At 40.9% G+C, this 14,831-nt stretch overlaps 1 protein-coding gene across 1 annotated transcript in view; it reads right to left on the bottom strand.

The window, feature by feature from the left end:
• nlgn2a (neuroligin 2a) overlaps positions 1-14,831 on the bottom strand; it is a 146,062-nt gene that overhangs the window by 44,453 nt on the left and 86,778 nt on the right. The window contains exon 4 of the mRNA XM_026298742.1: positions 8,405-8,554. Within this exon, the coding sequence (XP_026154527.1) occupies positions 8,405-8,554 (150 nt within the window). The remainder of the gene's footprint in view (positions 1-8,404; positions 8,555-14,831) is intronic.

Below are 14,831 nucleotides of genomic sequence, written 5' to 3'. Positions count from 1 at the left end.
TACCGCAGGGTTTTTGAGAAACATTTGGGAAAATACAGGAAATTATTCAAGAACCAGGGCAAGGGCAAAGAAGATACAGCAAAAATGTAAACAAATAGCTTGATAAAAAATAATTCTCATTTTCTGAGCTATAAATTGATTACATCAGTTATATATTCATCCATTACCGATACCCGCTTATTCCTTAACCAGGGTCCCAGGGATCTGCTGGAGCCTATCCCAGCTCTCTTTGGGTGAAAGGCAGGGGGACACCCTGGACAGGTCACCAGTCCATTGCAGAGCTATATATTTCATATGGCATATACCTACATACCTATATATGATATCCAATACATACATTGTTCATTAATCATGTTTTTCAACTGTACATGTGAACTCTCTGTTTGCAGGAGCGATACACAGAAAACAATTCCTCGTAGGGATATTACACTGACTTACATTTACTTCCTGTTGTGTGTTATGTACAGTATATATATATATATATATATATGTACAATTTCGTGCACCAAAAAAAGCTTCTGTGTCAGTTTTAGCCCAAAGACAAAATCATTACGTGGAGTTGCAACAGACTCCAGTGCTGCTTTTCTTTGCTGCACTGTGCAGTCCCTAACAACCTGTCTTCATGGGTGTCAGTCTGAACATAAAGATGCATGGGATTTTTATTTTGGCTTTCTAAACAACACTGCAATCCCCATGGGAGATCTTCGTCTCCCAGTTAGCACTGCAGATGATTCCAACAGCTGTCATCGCTCCATAATGATGATTCATCCCTGGCGATTACCAGCTCATGGTTCCTCACTTACAAAGCTGATTGTTTGACATGTGAAACATACATCAGCATAATCTGTCCCATAATTCACTTTTTTAAAAAATGCCCACAGCAAACCAGAGGCAGTGGGTGAAGATTAAATGAAAGAGAAGACACTCAGGGGACAAACACGGGAGAGAGATGAGAATAAATGAAGGGACAAAAGACAAGAAAGAGAGAGCTGTAAGAGCAGGTTTTACAGAGACTCATAGATACAGAGGTACTGTACAGTAATTGGAAAAGAAAAGAGCATGTCATTATGTCAGCTAAGTCAAACTAATAACACTGGAAATAACCAAAATTTATTCCAAATAAAATGATGCATGCAATGCTTCAAGATACTTAAAGTGCACTGAATGAACATGTCAGTCATAAAAATGTTCAACAGCTCTAAGAAAAGAAAGGAAACAAGCAAATAAAAAGTAAAAGTAATACAATGATTTACTGTATTTTGCAGTCCCACAATATCCTTACTCTTTCCTCATATAATGAAGCTAAACATGATTTTACTCAGTTTTTCAGTTTTTCAGTCTACAACGAAGGCAGTTTCAGGATTTAATGACAAGAATGTAATCTATCCTGTATATGCACAAATATACTGTAATATGTAATATATATGTATTTCATAGTTACAGTGTATTTAACTCTTCATATATATACACCAGAAATTCCACAGATGTTGCCGTGATGAACAGTGAGTGATAAAATGTTTAATTTACTCCATCCTCAGTTCACTTCGGTCCAAAATCCAAAAATCCAGTACATTCAAGAAATTCAACAGCTAGTGAAAATAATTTCCTAGCTGTAATGAGGCTAATACTAATAGAGATAGGTGTCAATTTTGCAGCATATATAGCTGCACTCCACAAGTTCCTGAAGGAGAGATGAGCAGAAGGTGGGAACAGAAATGAAGGTGAGGTAAAATAGAGGAGGAGACAATTAAGAAAGGTAGGAGGCATGTCAGGTGAGACTGTGCCAAGGCCACTGACACACAGAGGAGAAAGAGCGTCTGGGGAACAATGAGCAAGGAGCTGTCTGAGAGTGTGTTAATGTGTGTGTCAGTGCTGGACAGCGCCTGTGAGCTTCTCACCTGCTCATGGGAATGTGTGTCAGTCTGGGTGTGTGTGACATGCAGGCCAGCTGAGGTGCAAATATCCTCTCAGAAAACACTGGACCAGCCTGTCCTCTTTCTCAAAGTCATGGTCTATACCACCCAACACACACACGCACGCACACACACACACGTACACACACAGACCACAGTCCCCTTTTGTCTCCCCATACAGAGTCAAGAGGACCCAACTCATCAATTCTTTCGAGGGTTGCTATGGAGACTAAGAACAGTGTGTGTTTGTGTGTGTGTGTGTGTGGAGAGGAGTGTGCGAGCGCGCGTGTACGTGTGTGCACTTGAAAGAGGTGTTCAGCCTGTGCGTGTCTTAATATCTTTTCTGGTTCTGTCAAGTTGTATTTCACACTACTGTCTGGTCATTGGGCCACACACACACACACCCTCACACACACACACACACACACACACACCCACACACACACACACACACACACACACACACGCACACTAAGGACCCCCTGCTAAAGCACTGAGCAGGCATTTTTCAAATCCACACTGCCTGAATACCAATTCACAAGTTGTATAGATTAAGTGTGAGTGCATGTGGGCAGCAGAACCGTTTTAAGGAGAATTCATCCCAAGCATACTAAAGCCTGTGTGTGTGTAGTCATTGTATAGATGACATATTGCCTGTGTGCATGCACACAGACAGCAGTACAGAGCATATATAATTGTGCTCTAAATGAATGTCTGCTCTAGTGCACACTCCAAAGCGGCTCTGCGGGTTTTATTTTTAGCATCACAGGCAAACGCAGCCCCTCTACCCCTCCCCCTGCTCCCTGCCCTCTCCCTCTCCCTCTCTCTCATCTCTCTCCCACTGTCACTTCTCTCATCTTTCAAAATCTCTCAGCCTATTCTGTGTGTGTCTCTTGGCCCCAGCATGCATGGACACACACACAGCTCATGCTGCGTACAGTATGTCGACATAAGTGTTGCAGTACCGAAAAATGCTCCGAGCCTTGTAGCACGCTCTTCCACCTCTCTGCTCTCATCATTGTTAATGTCTGAATGAATGCATTGTCTCAGTCTCGGCTCTCTCTCCTGCTCCTGTGTCTCGCATTGGCAGCGCACAGATATAAAAAGCTCACTAGGGTGGAGGTGACGTATGTACTGTAAGCAAGTCTGTCTCTGAGGCAGAAAAGGCAAGGTCAAAGGCTCAGTGGCCCAGCGAAGCTTTTCATTACATATTTAACTCGGCAGAATTCCCCGAAGCGACCTCGCTGGAGACCGCCTGCCGCTTCCTCCCCTTCGCCAACACTTCATCCAGGTCTGCTGGAGGAGAAACTTGCCTGTCTGGGTGCAGACAGGTACATTTCCATATTAGCACAGGGACAGAGACAGGCGTATCCTGTTATGTGATTGATTCTGTGGTGGTTAGTGTTTGAGTAGTGCTGGCAGGGCTGGAGCGGTGCTATTAAAAAAAAAAAAAAAAGGGGGGGGGGGGGGTTGCCACTGTAGACGGAAAGAAAAAGACCACTCAATCAGCCACATGGACAAAAGACTGAGAGGGTTGATTTCTCTTCTTTCGACCTTTATTACTGCCACTATTGACTTTCAATTTTTTTTAAACTAAATACACCTAACATAATATATAATATATGGACAATATGTGGCAGGTAAAGTCTGGAGGAGAGAGAGATTAACAGAGAGAGGGCAATAGATCAAATTTATTTCCTATTAACCTTGAAAACATAAATCTAACTAAACATAACCCCAGAAATATGTTTCTTGTGTTTAAGTACTGTTTTCGGGTGGTTAATAAAAAAAATAAGCCAAGTAAGGAAATGTTTCATTATTACAACAATATCTGAAGAATTGATTCTTGGAGCTATTTAAAACCACAGGACAGAAAACGATTGTGCTGTGCTGGCTGGGACTGTAACTCATTGAATGGGATGCTGTGAAGGGTTTAGCATGAAGGGATTGAGCTGGAGTCTGTTGTGAAGGACTAGTGGGGCAGGTAGGGAGTCAGGTGGGTTTGTAAAGCATGTAAAAGATGTGTTTCTTAAGAAAAGTACACTGGCATTTCATTGGTGGCTGTGGGAATGGTGGCTCTGCAGTTTTATGCATATGCACTGTGCTATATTGTAAAATGAAGGTCATATCAAATTGAAAATGTGTTCATTAGAATTCTGGGTCCTTTCACCTTCATCAACTAAAATCCATTTCATTTATTACTGACTATATAATGGATGTTTAGTCAGCCAATAGAGATTTTCTCTCGCTTCCCTCCACAGTGAGGCCAGAAGTCAGGGTTGGTTACACACCAGGAGTGCTGCATCACACTTAAGAGCTCAAGAGATACACACAGACACCTACATAAGTGTCCTCCAGTCGCAATCGACATGTGTAATACACATGGAGACACATTATTCTATATTTGTCTTACATGTCATGAATGACATGTCAAAGATATAACAGAACAGCTTAATGACAAGATCGGAGACAGATGTTTTGCTCTGCAGGTAGATGAAGCGAGTGATGGTAACAAAGACTGACTACTGATGATGTACATCAGATACATTCATGCCAGCGATTTAAAGGAGGAATAGCTTTTGGCAAATTAAAATGTCACATACTGAAGTTTCAGCTGTGTGTTGATTACAGATTATGCAAATATATACAACTTCTGTAGGAGGTTACAAGTAAGTGGCAGGTCTGACAGTGTGGGTTACACCAATTCCTCCTAAACCAAAGGGTCTGGGGTATAACACCACTAAAGCCAACATTCTTACTGTCTCACAAACATGCCCTTTATTAGTAGATTCCGTCCCTTGTTTTACTAGTATCTCCATACATTCTGAACAGTATTGAAATGAGTGTCAACGACCAGATTTCAAGGAGAGTAGCAGAGAGCTTTCACTTTATTTTGCAATCTGTTGCACCCTTGATACAATATGGGCAAGACACATTTTCAGAAGATCAGCCTTAAGTCTTAATTAGCAGCGGAGCTTTCAAATTAAATCAGCTCGAGCTGCAATCAGTTATATATTCAGGGTTATTAATACCCTGCAAAACTGAAAACATATGGCCATGCAAAACCTTGGAACGCTGACAGTAACTTGTGGTACAATTATTACTGTAAGTGAAGAACACAATGTAACCTGCAGTCCTGACTGACCAAGATCAGTCAACACAGCTGCAGCATCCAATATGTGCAGGAGGGGTCTGATACTTGAAGGTGATTTTCAAGAAAAGTACTGCATAGACGCAAGCATTTCTGTCTGCATACTAACACAGATTGGCAATACTGAGTTTATGTTTCACGTCTAGGTTCTGTATCAATAGTTCCTGCAGTGGCCTTCCAAATCAGCATGTCAGATTACTGAAGCAAGAACACAAACACAGTAGGAACGTTTGCAGTGTACCCACAGAGCAGGCATTGATATGCATGAATGCATTCAGCTACACATGCTTGATGCACACTACCTCTTAAACAAACACACAATTCATACTTCTAACACCCATACCAGCTTTTCCGTGGGTGGGTCTCTGTCAAAAGAAAATTCCATCTATCATATAGGATGCATGCAGTGAAAGAAAACTAACATTTTTATCATCTTGTGGCCAAATTGCACTGGATGGCTCTCATATTTAGGAGATAGCTGTGGCTTTCTTTCTGAATACAAATGATAAAGTCTCCCTCAGCATTTGATTTATCCTTGATTCGAAGAATGTGATGAGAGTATCACAGATAGAGCGCCCAAAAAAAAAAAAAAAAAAAAAGAACCTGTAAGAGATGCTGCCAGGAACGAGAGAGATGAAAAGAAGAAATATACAAATTCACAAGAGGTGATAACTAAGCTCCAGTCCTACCTAATGCACATTCTGTGACCGACAACAATGACACTGCGATAATGTGACAGAATTTAATACTTTACTGTTATCTCTTTTCTTTCTTGATAGCACTTCTGTAAGCAATTTATAGATCTGATGATGATGATGTATGATTTTTATCCAACTATAACTCCATATACTGGCTCAACATGAGATAAAAAAGAACCTAACAAAAGGCGATCTGCATTACAGCTGAATTGTGTCCTAAATTTTATTATTGAGCTCATGTTCTGGCAGTTAGTAACTGACACAAATGGATTAAATTCTCAACAAATCTGACAAATTGAATAAATCCTGATATTTGATGCAATTCTTTAAAAAACATTACAGGAGAATTTTGATGTATTGCCTATTGTTTTCTTTGTCTCTATGTGGCCCTGTGATGGACTGGTGACCTGTCCAGGGTGTCCCCCTGCCTTTCACCCAAAGAGAGCTGGGATAGGCTCCAGCAGATCCATGTGACCCTGGTTAAGGAATAAGCAGGTATAGATGATGGATGGATGGATACATGTCCATTGTTGTCTATTCAGTTAAGATGGGATTTAGTTTTAAATGATTTTCCATGTTTCCAAATCTTAGGAAATGATCGGGAGAAATGATGTTACTTCATAGATAGCAAACATCAACGCTCACCAAATTATGACCCAGGTTGGCCAAAAAACACCATTTAACCGCTTCTTATTGCTTAGTAAGAGGGCTGGAATATATTGTAAAAGCAAACAAACACACCGGTCACACACTGGTTTCCTGGCAGCTCTATGAATCTCTGAGAATAGATTGCATTTCGTTATCCACTTGAAGCAAAAATGGTGATGAACTCAATAAAGATGCATTGAAAAGCAAACACTTTAAATAATTACATGCAAATGAAAATCTGTCACCATGTAAAGGCTGTGTAAGTGCTGAAAAACAACACAGTAACGTCCTTTAAAAAAGCAACTAAACAAATCAAAGTGAGGCAGCCTATTTTGAAACAGCTTCCAGCAGCCCACTCTCTCTTCGACTAATGAAATATCTAATGCACTTAGTTTCCTTTAGTTAGCACCTGCCTCCTTAGAGGTATGTTCCTCCTCCAAGCTAAATTACTTGGTCTCAATGGGGCGAGACGGAGTGTGGTGAGTAACAAAAGAGGAGAAGTTGGGTGTATTTTCAGGAAAAGAATGACAAGACCTGCTGGAGAGCTGGCAGACAGACGATACTCATTTTTTTTTTCAGTGCTGACTATGGCAAATCTGACAGTGACCTGAGCAGACCTGCCACAGTATACTGCAGTCAGTTCGTAAAGCCACCTTAACTGCTTTCCAAATCTTTTCCTTTCACTGTGCGTCTGGTAATGACAGCTCAAAAGTGCATCATAATTATGCCTACTCCTACCGAAACACTCCGCAAAGCCATTTTCCTTTGAACACTACTTCCTCTGTGTAGGATGAATTATACAGCTGCGCAACAGACAGCTAGAGGTTGGAGGCGGGGAACGAGGGCATGCAGTTAAAATGAAGAATTGTGAGGTGCATTTGTGTGTCAGTAAAAATGCCAGATCCGTATCTGATTTGCATGCTTGTTTTTGTTCATTCCCATAAAGCGCTTTCAACAAGAATTACAGTTAAAGCATAACCATAGAAACAGAATCCATGGCTAACCAGACAAATGAATAACACTGATGGTCACATGGTGAGAAGGTCAAAGGTGGTGCAAGACCGTAAACCTATATTAAGTATAAGGCTGCGAATGTTTGTCAAATAGTTAGAGATAAAGAATTACAGACCACGCACTAGTCACTAATCTTGAAATAAGCCCCACTGCTATTAATAAGTAGATGCTGGTAGCATCTTGTCACTTTCATGTAATTAAATTTTAATGATGATACTCGTACGTGACAAGATGTGAAAGGACTCAAGACTCACTTATTCACAGCGTAAACATCTAAAACTAGTTATCAGAACAAGGAAAAAATAAATATTGAGCTGTTGCTCATAAAAGCTGCATTATTTGTTTCTTTTATGAGCAACTATGTAGACATATTGCACCGTTATCTATTTGCAATGATCTGTGGACTTTTTTTTTTTTTTTTTTAACAATCCAAGATTTCCTGTTTTGTGTCTGCAAAATGAGTGCAGTGCTTTTTTTAGTATGGTGATTGCAGCGTGAGGATTTGTACAAAGCCGTGCTGTTCAAAGAAAGCAAAACAATTACACATTCACAGTATTAAGAGTGACATGCTCAACAAAGGAGATCTGTGAGAAAATCAGCTCTCATAATCTGCGCCTGCACTGGTTGTCATTAGATTGATGAATTCTATTGATGTCGTCTATCAACGACTTAATAAATTTCGGAAAAGAAGGCGAGTCTGCCGAGGGAAATCTACTCATAAATGCACAAATGACTGTGTTTGGCAGAGGCACACCAAACTGACAGCAGAAAGTTAGCTGAGACAAAGGCTGTTTTTGCCTTCGTCTGGCCCAAAAACCTGGCACTTGAACACGCCATACAGATTTTAGAGGGTCTCTTCCACTGATGGGGGTCTGAGCCGGAAAGAGATCTTATAGTGACACTGGTCGTATTACTGTGGGATGCATATGTGTGTGTCTGTGAAATGGCGTTAAAATGAAGAATGTATCCAGTTCACTTACCGAGCACACCGAGCCGGTAGTTCATGGTCACCACGATCACGTTGCCGTACGCAGCAAGGACGCTGGCGTCAAACATGTTTCCGGTGCCTTCCATGTAGGAGCCTCCATGAATAAACAGCATCACCGGCTTCTTCCTTCGGTCACGGATATCTACACACACAAAGACAAGGAGGGAAAAGCAGGAAATAGAGAGCAAAAAAGCAAAAAGTCAATAACTGTATTTATGCCACTCATATTCTCTGTGATCACACAATATGCTAGACCATAATACACCAAGCAAAGAGCAAATCGCTCAGCTGGATGAAAATACAGTGCTGTACAGAACCCAAGAACTGTCCCCTGCAGCTGGATGTCAGCTCCTAAAAGATAAGCCTGAGGTCATTTTGATTTCAGCAACATGTACATCACTGTCTCTTACAGTCACACTAGGGAGCAGACTGTCCAGCAATGAAAGCAAAACAAAGAGGGCAGATGCAGGTAATTAGTTCAAACTGAAAATGTAAAAATGTGAGGAGCAGGCAATGTGCAAAGCAACTCTTTTGCAGAGAGAACTCAAAGTGCTGGCGTCAAAGTTCACACCTAAGAGCTCTCTGCTGCAAAGAAGAGGTGTTTTAACTCGCTGTAAAAAGGCACTCTGGGACAGCACCGCAAACACACTGAAAGTGACTGGGCACCGCAAGTGCAATTTACAGCAGGTTAAAAGGAAGAAAAAAAAACATTTGTGTGACATGAGGAGACATTTTAAAGCTTAGCCCCAAGGAGCAAAGTTGACATCTGAAGAAAATTCCGTACACAATCAACAGATAATACAACGCCACCAGCTCTTAATATATCACGTATGTGATGAATTTCCATAATTTCCTTGCTTTATTTTGCACCATGGAACTTGGAACTGCCATGAATGTAAATTGCAATTCACCCTGAGCTGCAGGGACAGTTACATCAACCTATTTCTAGGCCAGTTCCCCTGTGGGAATCTCTAGAAAGCACAGCTTTTTGGATGCTATCATTTTGGACTGGCACAAATTGCTACTGGAGCCTGCCTCAAGGTAAAAGGAGTGGAAAGATAGCTGGAAAGTTTCACGTGAAAAGGTCATCAGAAAAACAGGACTTAAGGTTTAGGCTTAGACTACATACATACATCTCAGTTTGTTATTTTAGTTCAAATATAACAAATTACAATGGAGTGATTTCACTTAAACATGGCTTATTTGACATCTATTATCTGCCATGTCTTGATAATAATAAGCTTTGAGATGCACAGTTTTTTACATTTTGTTTGATGACACTCAATAGAACTTTGGAAACATGTCCCTTGAAACAAAATATCCTATAAAATAGCTTGTAAATATGGAGCTGCTTGATGAAAATGATGAATACCATAATGATGGTATTATCCCCTAATAAATTCATTCATTCACACCATTTCGGAATGAAGCAATGTCAGTCATGAGAGTTTTCACCATATGCCTGCTCTGGCAGCGCTGTGTGTGCATGAAGGGTGGTCCCTGATGGGCCCTCATTGGCCTTTGAACCAGTCTCCCAACTGACTGAAAGCAACGATACTCCTGCCTGCCAGGAGCCTACGGTAGCATATGGCACACTAGACTTAAAACTATGGCACAGTGACAGTCCCTGTTGGCTTCTGTGGGAGCGTGTTTGTGTGTAGGCCTGAGGATATGAGAGCAGTAGTGCAGAACAACCACATAAATAACTACTACAGCATCTGTTTGAAGAGAAGAGAGATGGAGAGTTTGAAACTTGCTTACACACACACACACACACACACGCATATACACACACACACACACACACACACACACATACATATGTGTATATATATATATATATATATATATATATACACACACACACACACACACATATATAATGTCAAACACACATCCTACACCATCACACACACCGTCATAGATCTACATCCATGATGCTACCAGTGCATCAGTCAAACAGATATACTCACACTGGGGAGGGACAAATTTATAGGCAGCTGCAATAGGGAGTTGCTATGGTAACTGCTTCACTGTTTCTGCCTCTCCTCTCTCTCTGAGTCTCTGTCTCCCTACATGAGTCACTCTCACGTGGACAAAGTCTCATTGACTGTTGCTATGGCAACATATTGCTCTCGTGCATCTCTAACCCCCTGATGCCCTTCGTCACGTCTCTACCTGAATCTCATTTCATTAGCGGCAAATGACCACATGTACACTCTGTACCTACTCACTCACTCACACCCACACTCACACACACACATGTTCTGCATCAGGAGATGAAAATTGACAGCCACTGGCATCATGGGAGACAGAATGCAGATGCAGTGGTGTGCCCATCCAAACTCACAGAAGACACAAACACACACACCAAGCAGGCTGTCACAGTTGACCTGTAGACTCCGTGTCCATGGACCAGTTACAGGGCGAATCGCTCTGGCACAGTGACAGATAGAACTGAAGCCCCCGGGGGCCACAAGCGCTCACTCTCTCTTTTTCCTGCTGTCCTGTCTCAGGCTGTCTCCGCCTCGTTTCCATCACAACTAAAGTTTAGTATGCAAAGGCCACAGGTGGGTAGTGTGGTAGGTTTCTCAGTTTTAGGATTCAGGTTTGATCACCATTTGGAGTAAACTTCCAAAGTTTACGAAAAACACTAACCCACCTATGGTTTATTGATGTCTGAAAAACATGCAAATGTTATGCAGCAAGATGCTTCAAAAACTAATCAGATCATCAGCTCTACCGGGAGAACCTGTGGCGTATGTATAATATTTGTATAATTTGTTTTTCATTAGTTTCTTTCTTCACAACGTGCCTACACACAAAAAAAGCAAAAAGCAATTGTGGCATGACAACATAATGTCGTGTGTACTATGCAGAGTACCATGGTGCCAGTTTGGGAAATGGGACAATGTCCAGAATATACACATAAAGCCTTAGCAAATCCTAGACATCCTATGCCTGATTATCGGCAGATGGTAAACGATTCCACACAGACATGAGTTGATGCTTTACAGGGAGAGTCTTACCCATTGTGCACTGATTTGTGTTGCATTCATGTTCACATGTCTGAGGAGGAGAACAGTATCAACAGGACAAAAACAGATGACTAGCACTGGGAAAAGTGACATGTTTGTGGACATGTAGTAAATGCATCAATGACAATCTTTGTCTTTTTGGTCACGCCCCATTGCAAAAATAAGTAAACATGTTTTGCCTCAAATACTGATATCAAAACCTATTTTTTAAGACTATTTATATAAAGTAAATTGGCAGAAAATTAACAAAAGAAAATTCTAATTTGTGAATTTCCATCTGCATCCACCAGTTCAATTCAACCACTGCAGAAAACTTTTTTTATTTTTCAGCAGAGTAGACGTTTCACAGGATGTTAAAGTCACATGCTTCATGATTTATTCACCAAGTCTGTTTCCACTGCACTTTGTTGCATTTTGACTTTATTAACACAGTCAAGTGCAGAAGCTTTTTTGCAATATTTCAAGTTTTCCTGGTGTCTCTCTCCCTCAGGCCTATCAGAGCTGCTCATATTAAAAGCCCAATATTTAACTTGTAGTATACAACATTTAGAATCAGAACACCAAACACCTCCAATAAGAAATACGTAACAGCAGACAGTCAGGCTCTGACTCAATTATGACAGCACCTCAATATAAAAGACTTGAGACAAAGCAGGAACAATGATTAATTAAAAATCTAATTCAACAAGGTGAACAAAGTCAAATAAGCACACAGTGCTGAATGCTGAATAATTGGCTCTGTTCGGCAAACAAAAACAACAGCGGCAAAGACAAAGTGAGATGGCAGAGAGCAGCTGAGGGCTGGTACCCTGAGGAGCTTAGTATGGCCGCTGATCCTTTCAAGCAGAACGGAGACAATGAGACGATTAGGCCTAAACTTATGTTGAGTGTTCCAGTTTAGCACACCGCCCACCACCGCCATCAGAGACACCACCCCCTGGTCCCCTGACGTTCTTTGCTGGATTGTCATCTGACTGATTAGTCATGGGGATGGAGCCTGGTCTGGAGCGCTGTGTGCGTTAGTGGCAGCCATTGATTTTATGGGAACTGATGTTTGCCATCAGTAAACACTGACACATCCAGTGAAGAGGAAGAAGAGCAAAGACTGGTGAGCACTTATATGATATAACCACACTTCAGAGTGCAACGGAAGAATAACAGAATTGAAAAGACTCCAACTGAAAAGTCTACCTTAATATTTTTCTTGTTCACATAGTAAATACCAGTGGCTGGAAAACCAAACATTCACCTCAACCACATCTTGTTTCACTCCACTCTCCTGGGAACTACAACAACAGGGGCGTGCACGGAGACTCGGTGTGGAGGACACAGCATTTAAAAAGAATAGATTACTTCTTAACAGAAGCGAGAGCGCAAGAGTCTGCTGAGATATTATCTCCCCATACATTAAAGTGAGTGTGCAGAGATGGGAGCGGAGGGCCCTCTCCTTACAGAGAGCCATAATTAAAAAGATATTGGATCATGTTTGGGTGAAGTGACAACTCAAAAAGGAATACCGCAGCACATAAGATTTTTATACCTTCTCCAAATTAGCATTTTTCTTTTCTCCTCTACAGGCTTGACTTTGTGTCTTTTCCCACCATTTCAATTTTAATTTCCATTAGTACAGTTTGTGTGCACAAGCAAGTGTGGGTGTGAGGTAGAGATAAATATTGACCTTTTACGCTGATGTTCCAAGCATCGGTAATAATAGGGAAATTGCTCACAGCAAAAGATAAACTGTCATCTGTGTGCAAATACACATAGGCTCTTTGTACTAGTGATCCAATTAACAGAAAGGTTACAGAGTGGTGAAAATACTGTAACAGAATGAGGTGTAATGGTGGGAATACATTTGTGTGTTTCTGAGATCTATAATTTTAGTCATGATGGACTGCAATTATCACAGAAAGCTCAGCTTCATTGTGCAAGCTAAGCTGTTTTAGAAATAAGTGGACATGTGTGCTTAATTTGCGCGGATAAATATATTTAGAGATTGGGTTTTTCTCGAAATATTCAACACTCCACGTTAGAAAACATTTACTGAAAAACGGATGGAATAATATTTGTCCTGCTCGAGCCTCAAACCTTCAACTGCCCGTGTAAATGTTATCTTCTGTATAATCAGGAGAAGACTTCAAAAGCACGTTTTTACATGTTGATGCAGATCTTGATTGCAGTGAAATGTGTAAAATCAAAGGAGTCAACAAACGCAGAACTATTGTGATTGGTGAGTTGCCCAAAGGGAATTTTTGCACAAACCTATAAATTGTGAGCAACCTGAAATGTCCTGCAGTCAGAAAAGAAATGCTTACAAACTGCAGTCTCATGCAACTCTGTGGCTATCTTTCACAAATGACGTAAGTGCATCTGTGTGTGTGTGTGTGTGTCTGGGTCAACAGGAGGTCAATGGCAGGCTGATGTGAATGAGGGCTGGAGGTGGAGAGAGATGTGGGATGATGAATGGGATGTGATGAGATGCACAGCAGCAGAGCTGGGCTATAGGCCACCGAGCACGGCTAAGGCTTAATCGTTAGAGCACAATAGATCAAGGCAAAGGCCATACTGATTGCAACTGGGACATGTGTGTGTGTCCAGGCACTGGCATTATGATACTTGTGAGAACCAGCTGGATGTCTGGAAAGGAGGAATGAGCATCTTTAAAAATAGTAACTACTTTCCATTTAGTCCTAATTTGAAAAGGTCCTTTTCTGGCTTAGGTGTTTGTGTTCATGGAAAGATCAAAATTAGAGCATCATCATTTTATTCATTAACACATTTTTCCTTGTAGCCAGGTTTTAACATCGGTATCGAATGAAAATTAACCAGCAGAGCTGTGAAATTTGCTTCAGAAAGGTTATTTATCACAATAGACACTATGTCACTTCTATTTATTCATCCTGTTTATTTATTTATGTACTGTCAAACCAATGTTACCATGGCATCTGTTACAATACAATACCAGGTACCCCTTTAAAATCTCATGCCTGAAGGTGTGTACAAGCGCTCACAGAACGCTCAAGGTGCTAGAGGGTATTACAGTTCCAAAATACACCTTGAGAAAATCAGAACCAGCAGACAAACAAAAGAAGCAAACACGAAGCTGTCCTGTAGGAGTTGGTGAATGTCTTGCATTTAAAGGATGCTGTTTGGCAGCGTAATCTCAAGTGTGTGTCCCAGTGTATCGTGAGCCTCTTAACACCCTGATTAAAATGTGCATAATTACATGGAGATAATTAACAATTATATTGCCTTGTAAAAGATCATTACACTTTCAAGCTTTTTGGGATCAAACAGGTCTATTATAACATTTGTTTCACATTATTTAAAACTATTAATGCTGGATGTACTTGTTAATGCATTTGTCCACTGCTTTCCATT

This window comes from Mastacembelus armatus, chromosome 18 (genome assembly GCF_900324485.2).
Source record: "Mastacembelus armatus chromosome 18, fMasArm1.2, whole genome shotgun sequence".
In the NCBI taxonomy this organism is placed as follows: Eukaryota; Metazoa; Chordata; class Actinopteri; order Synbranchiformes; family Mastacembelidae; genus Mastacembelus; species Mastacembelus armatus.
The sequence above is the reverse complement of the archived record's forward strand: the minus strand, read 5'-3'. Positions and strand labels throughout refer to the sequence as shown.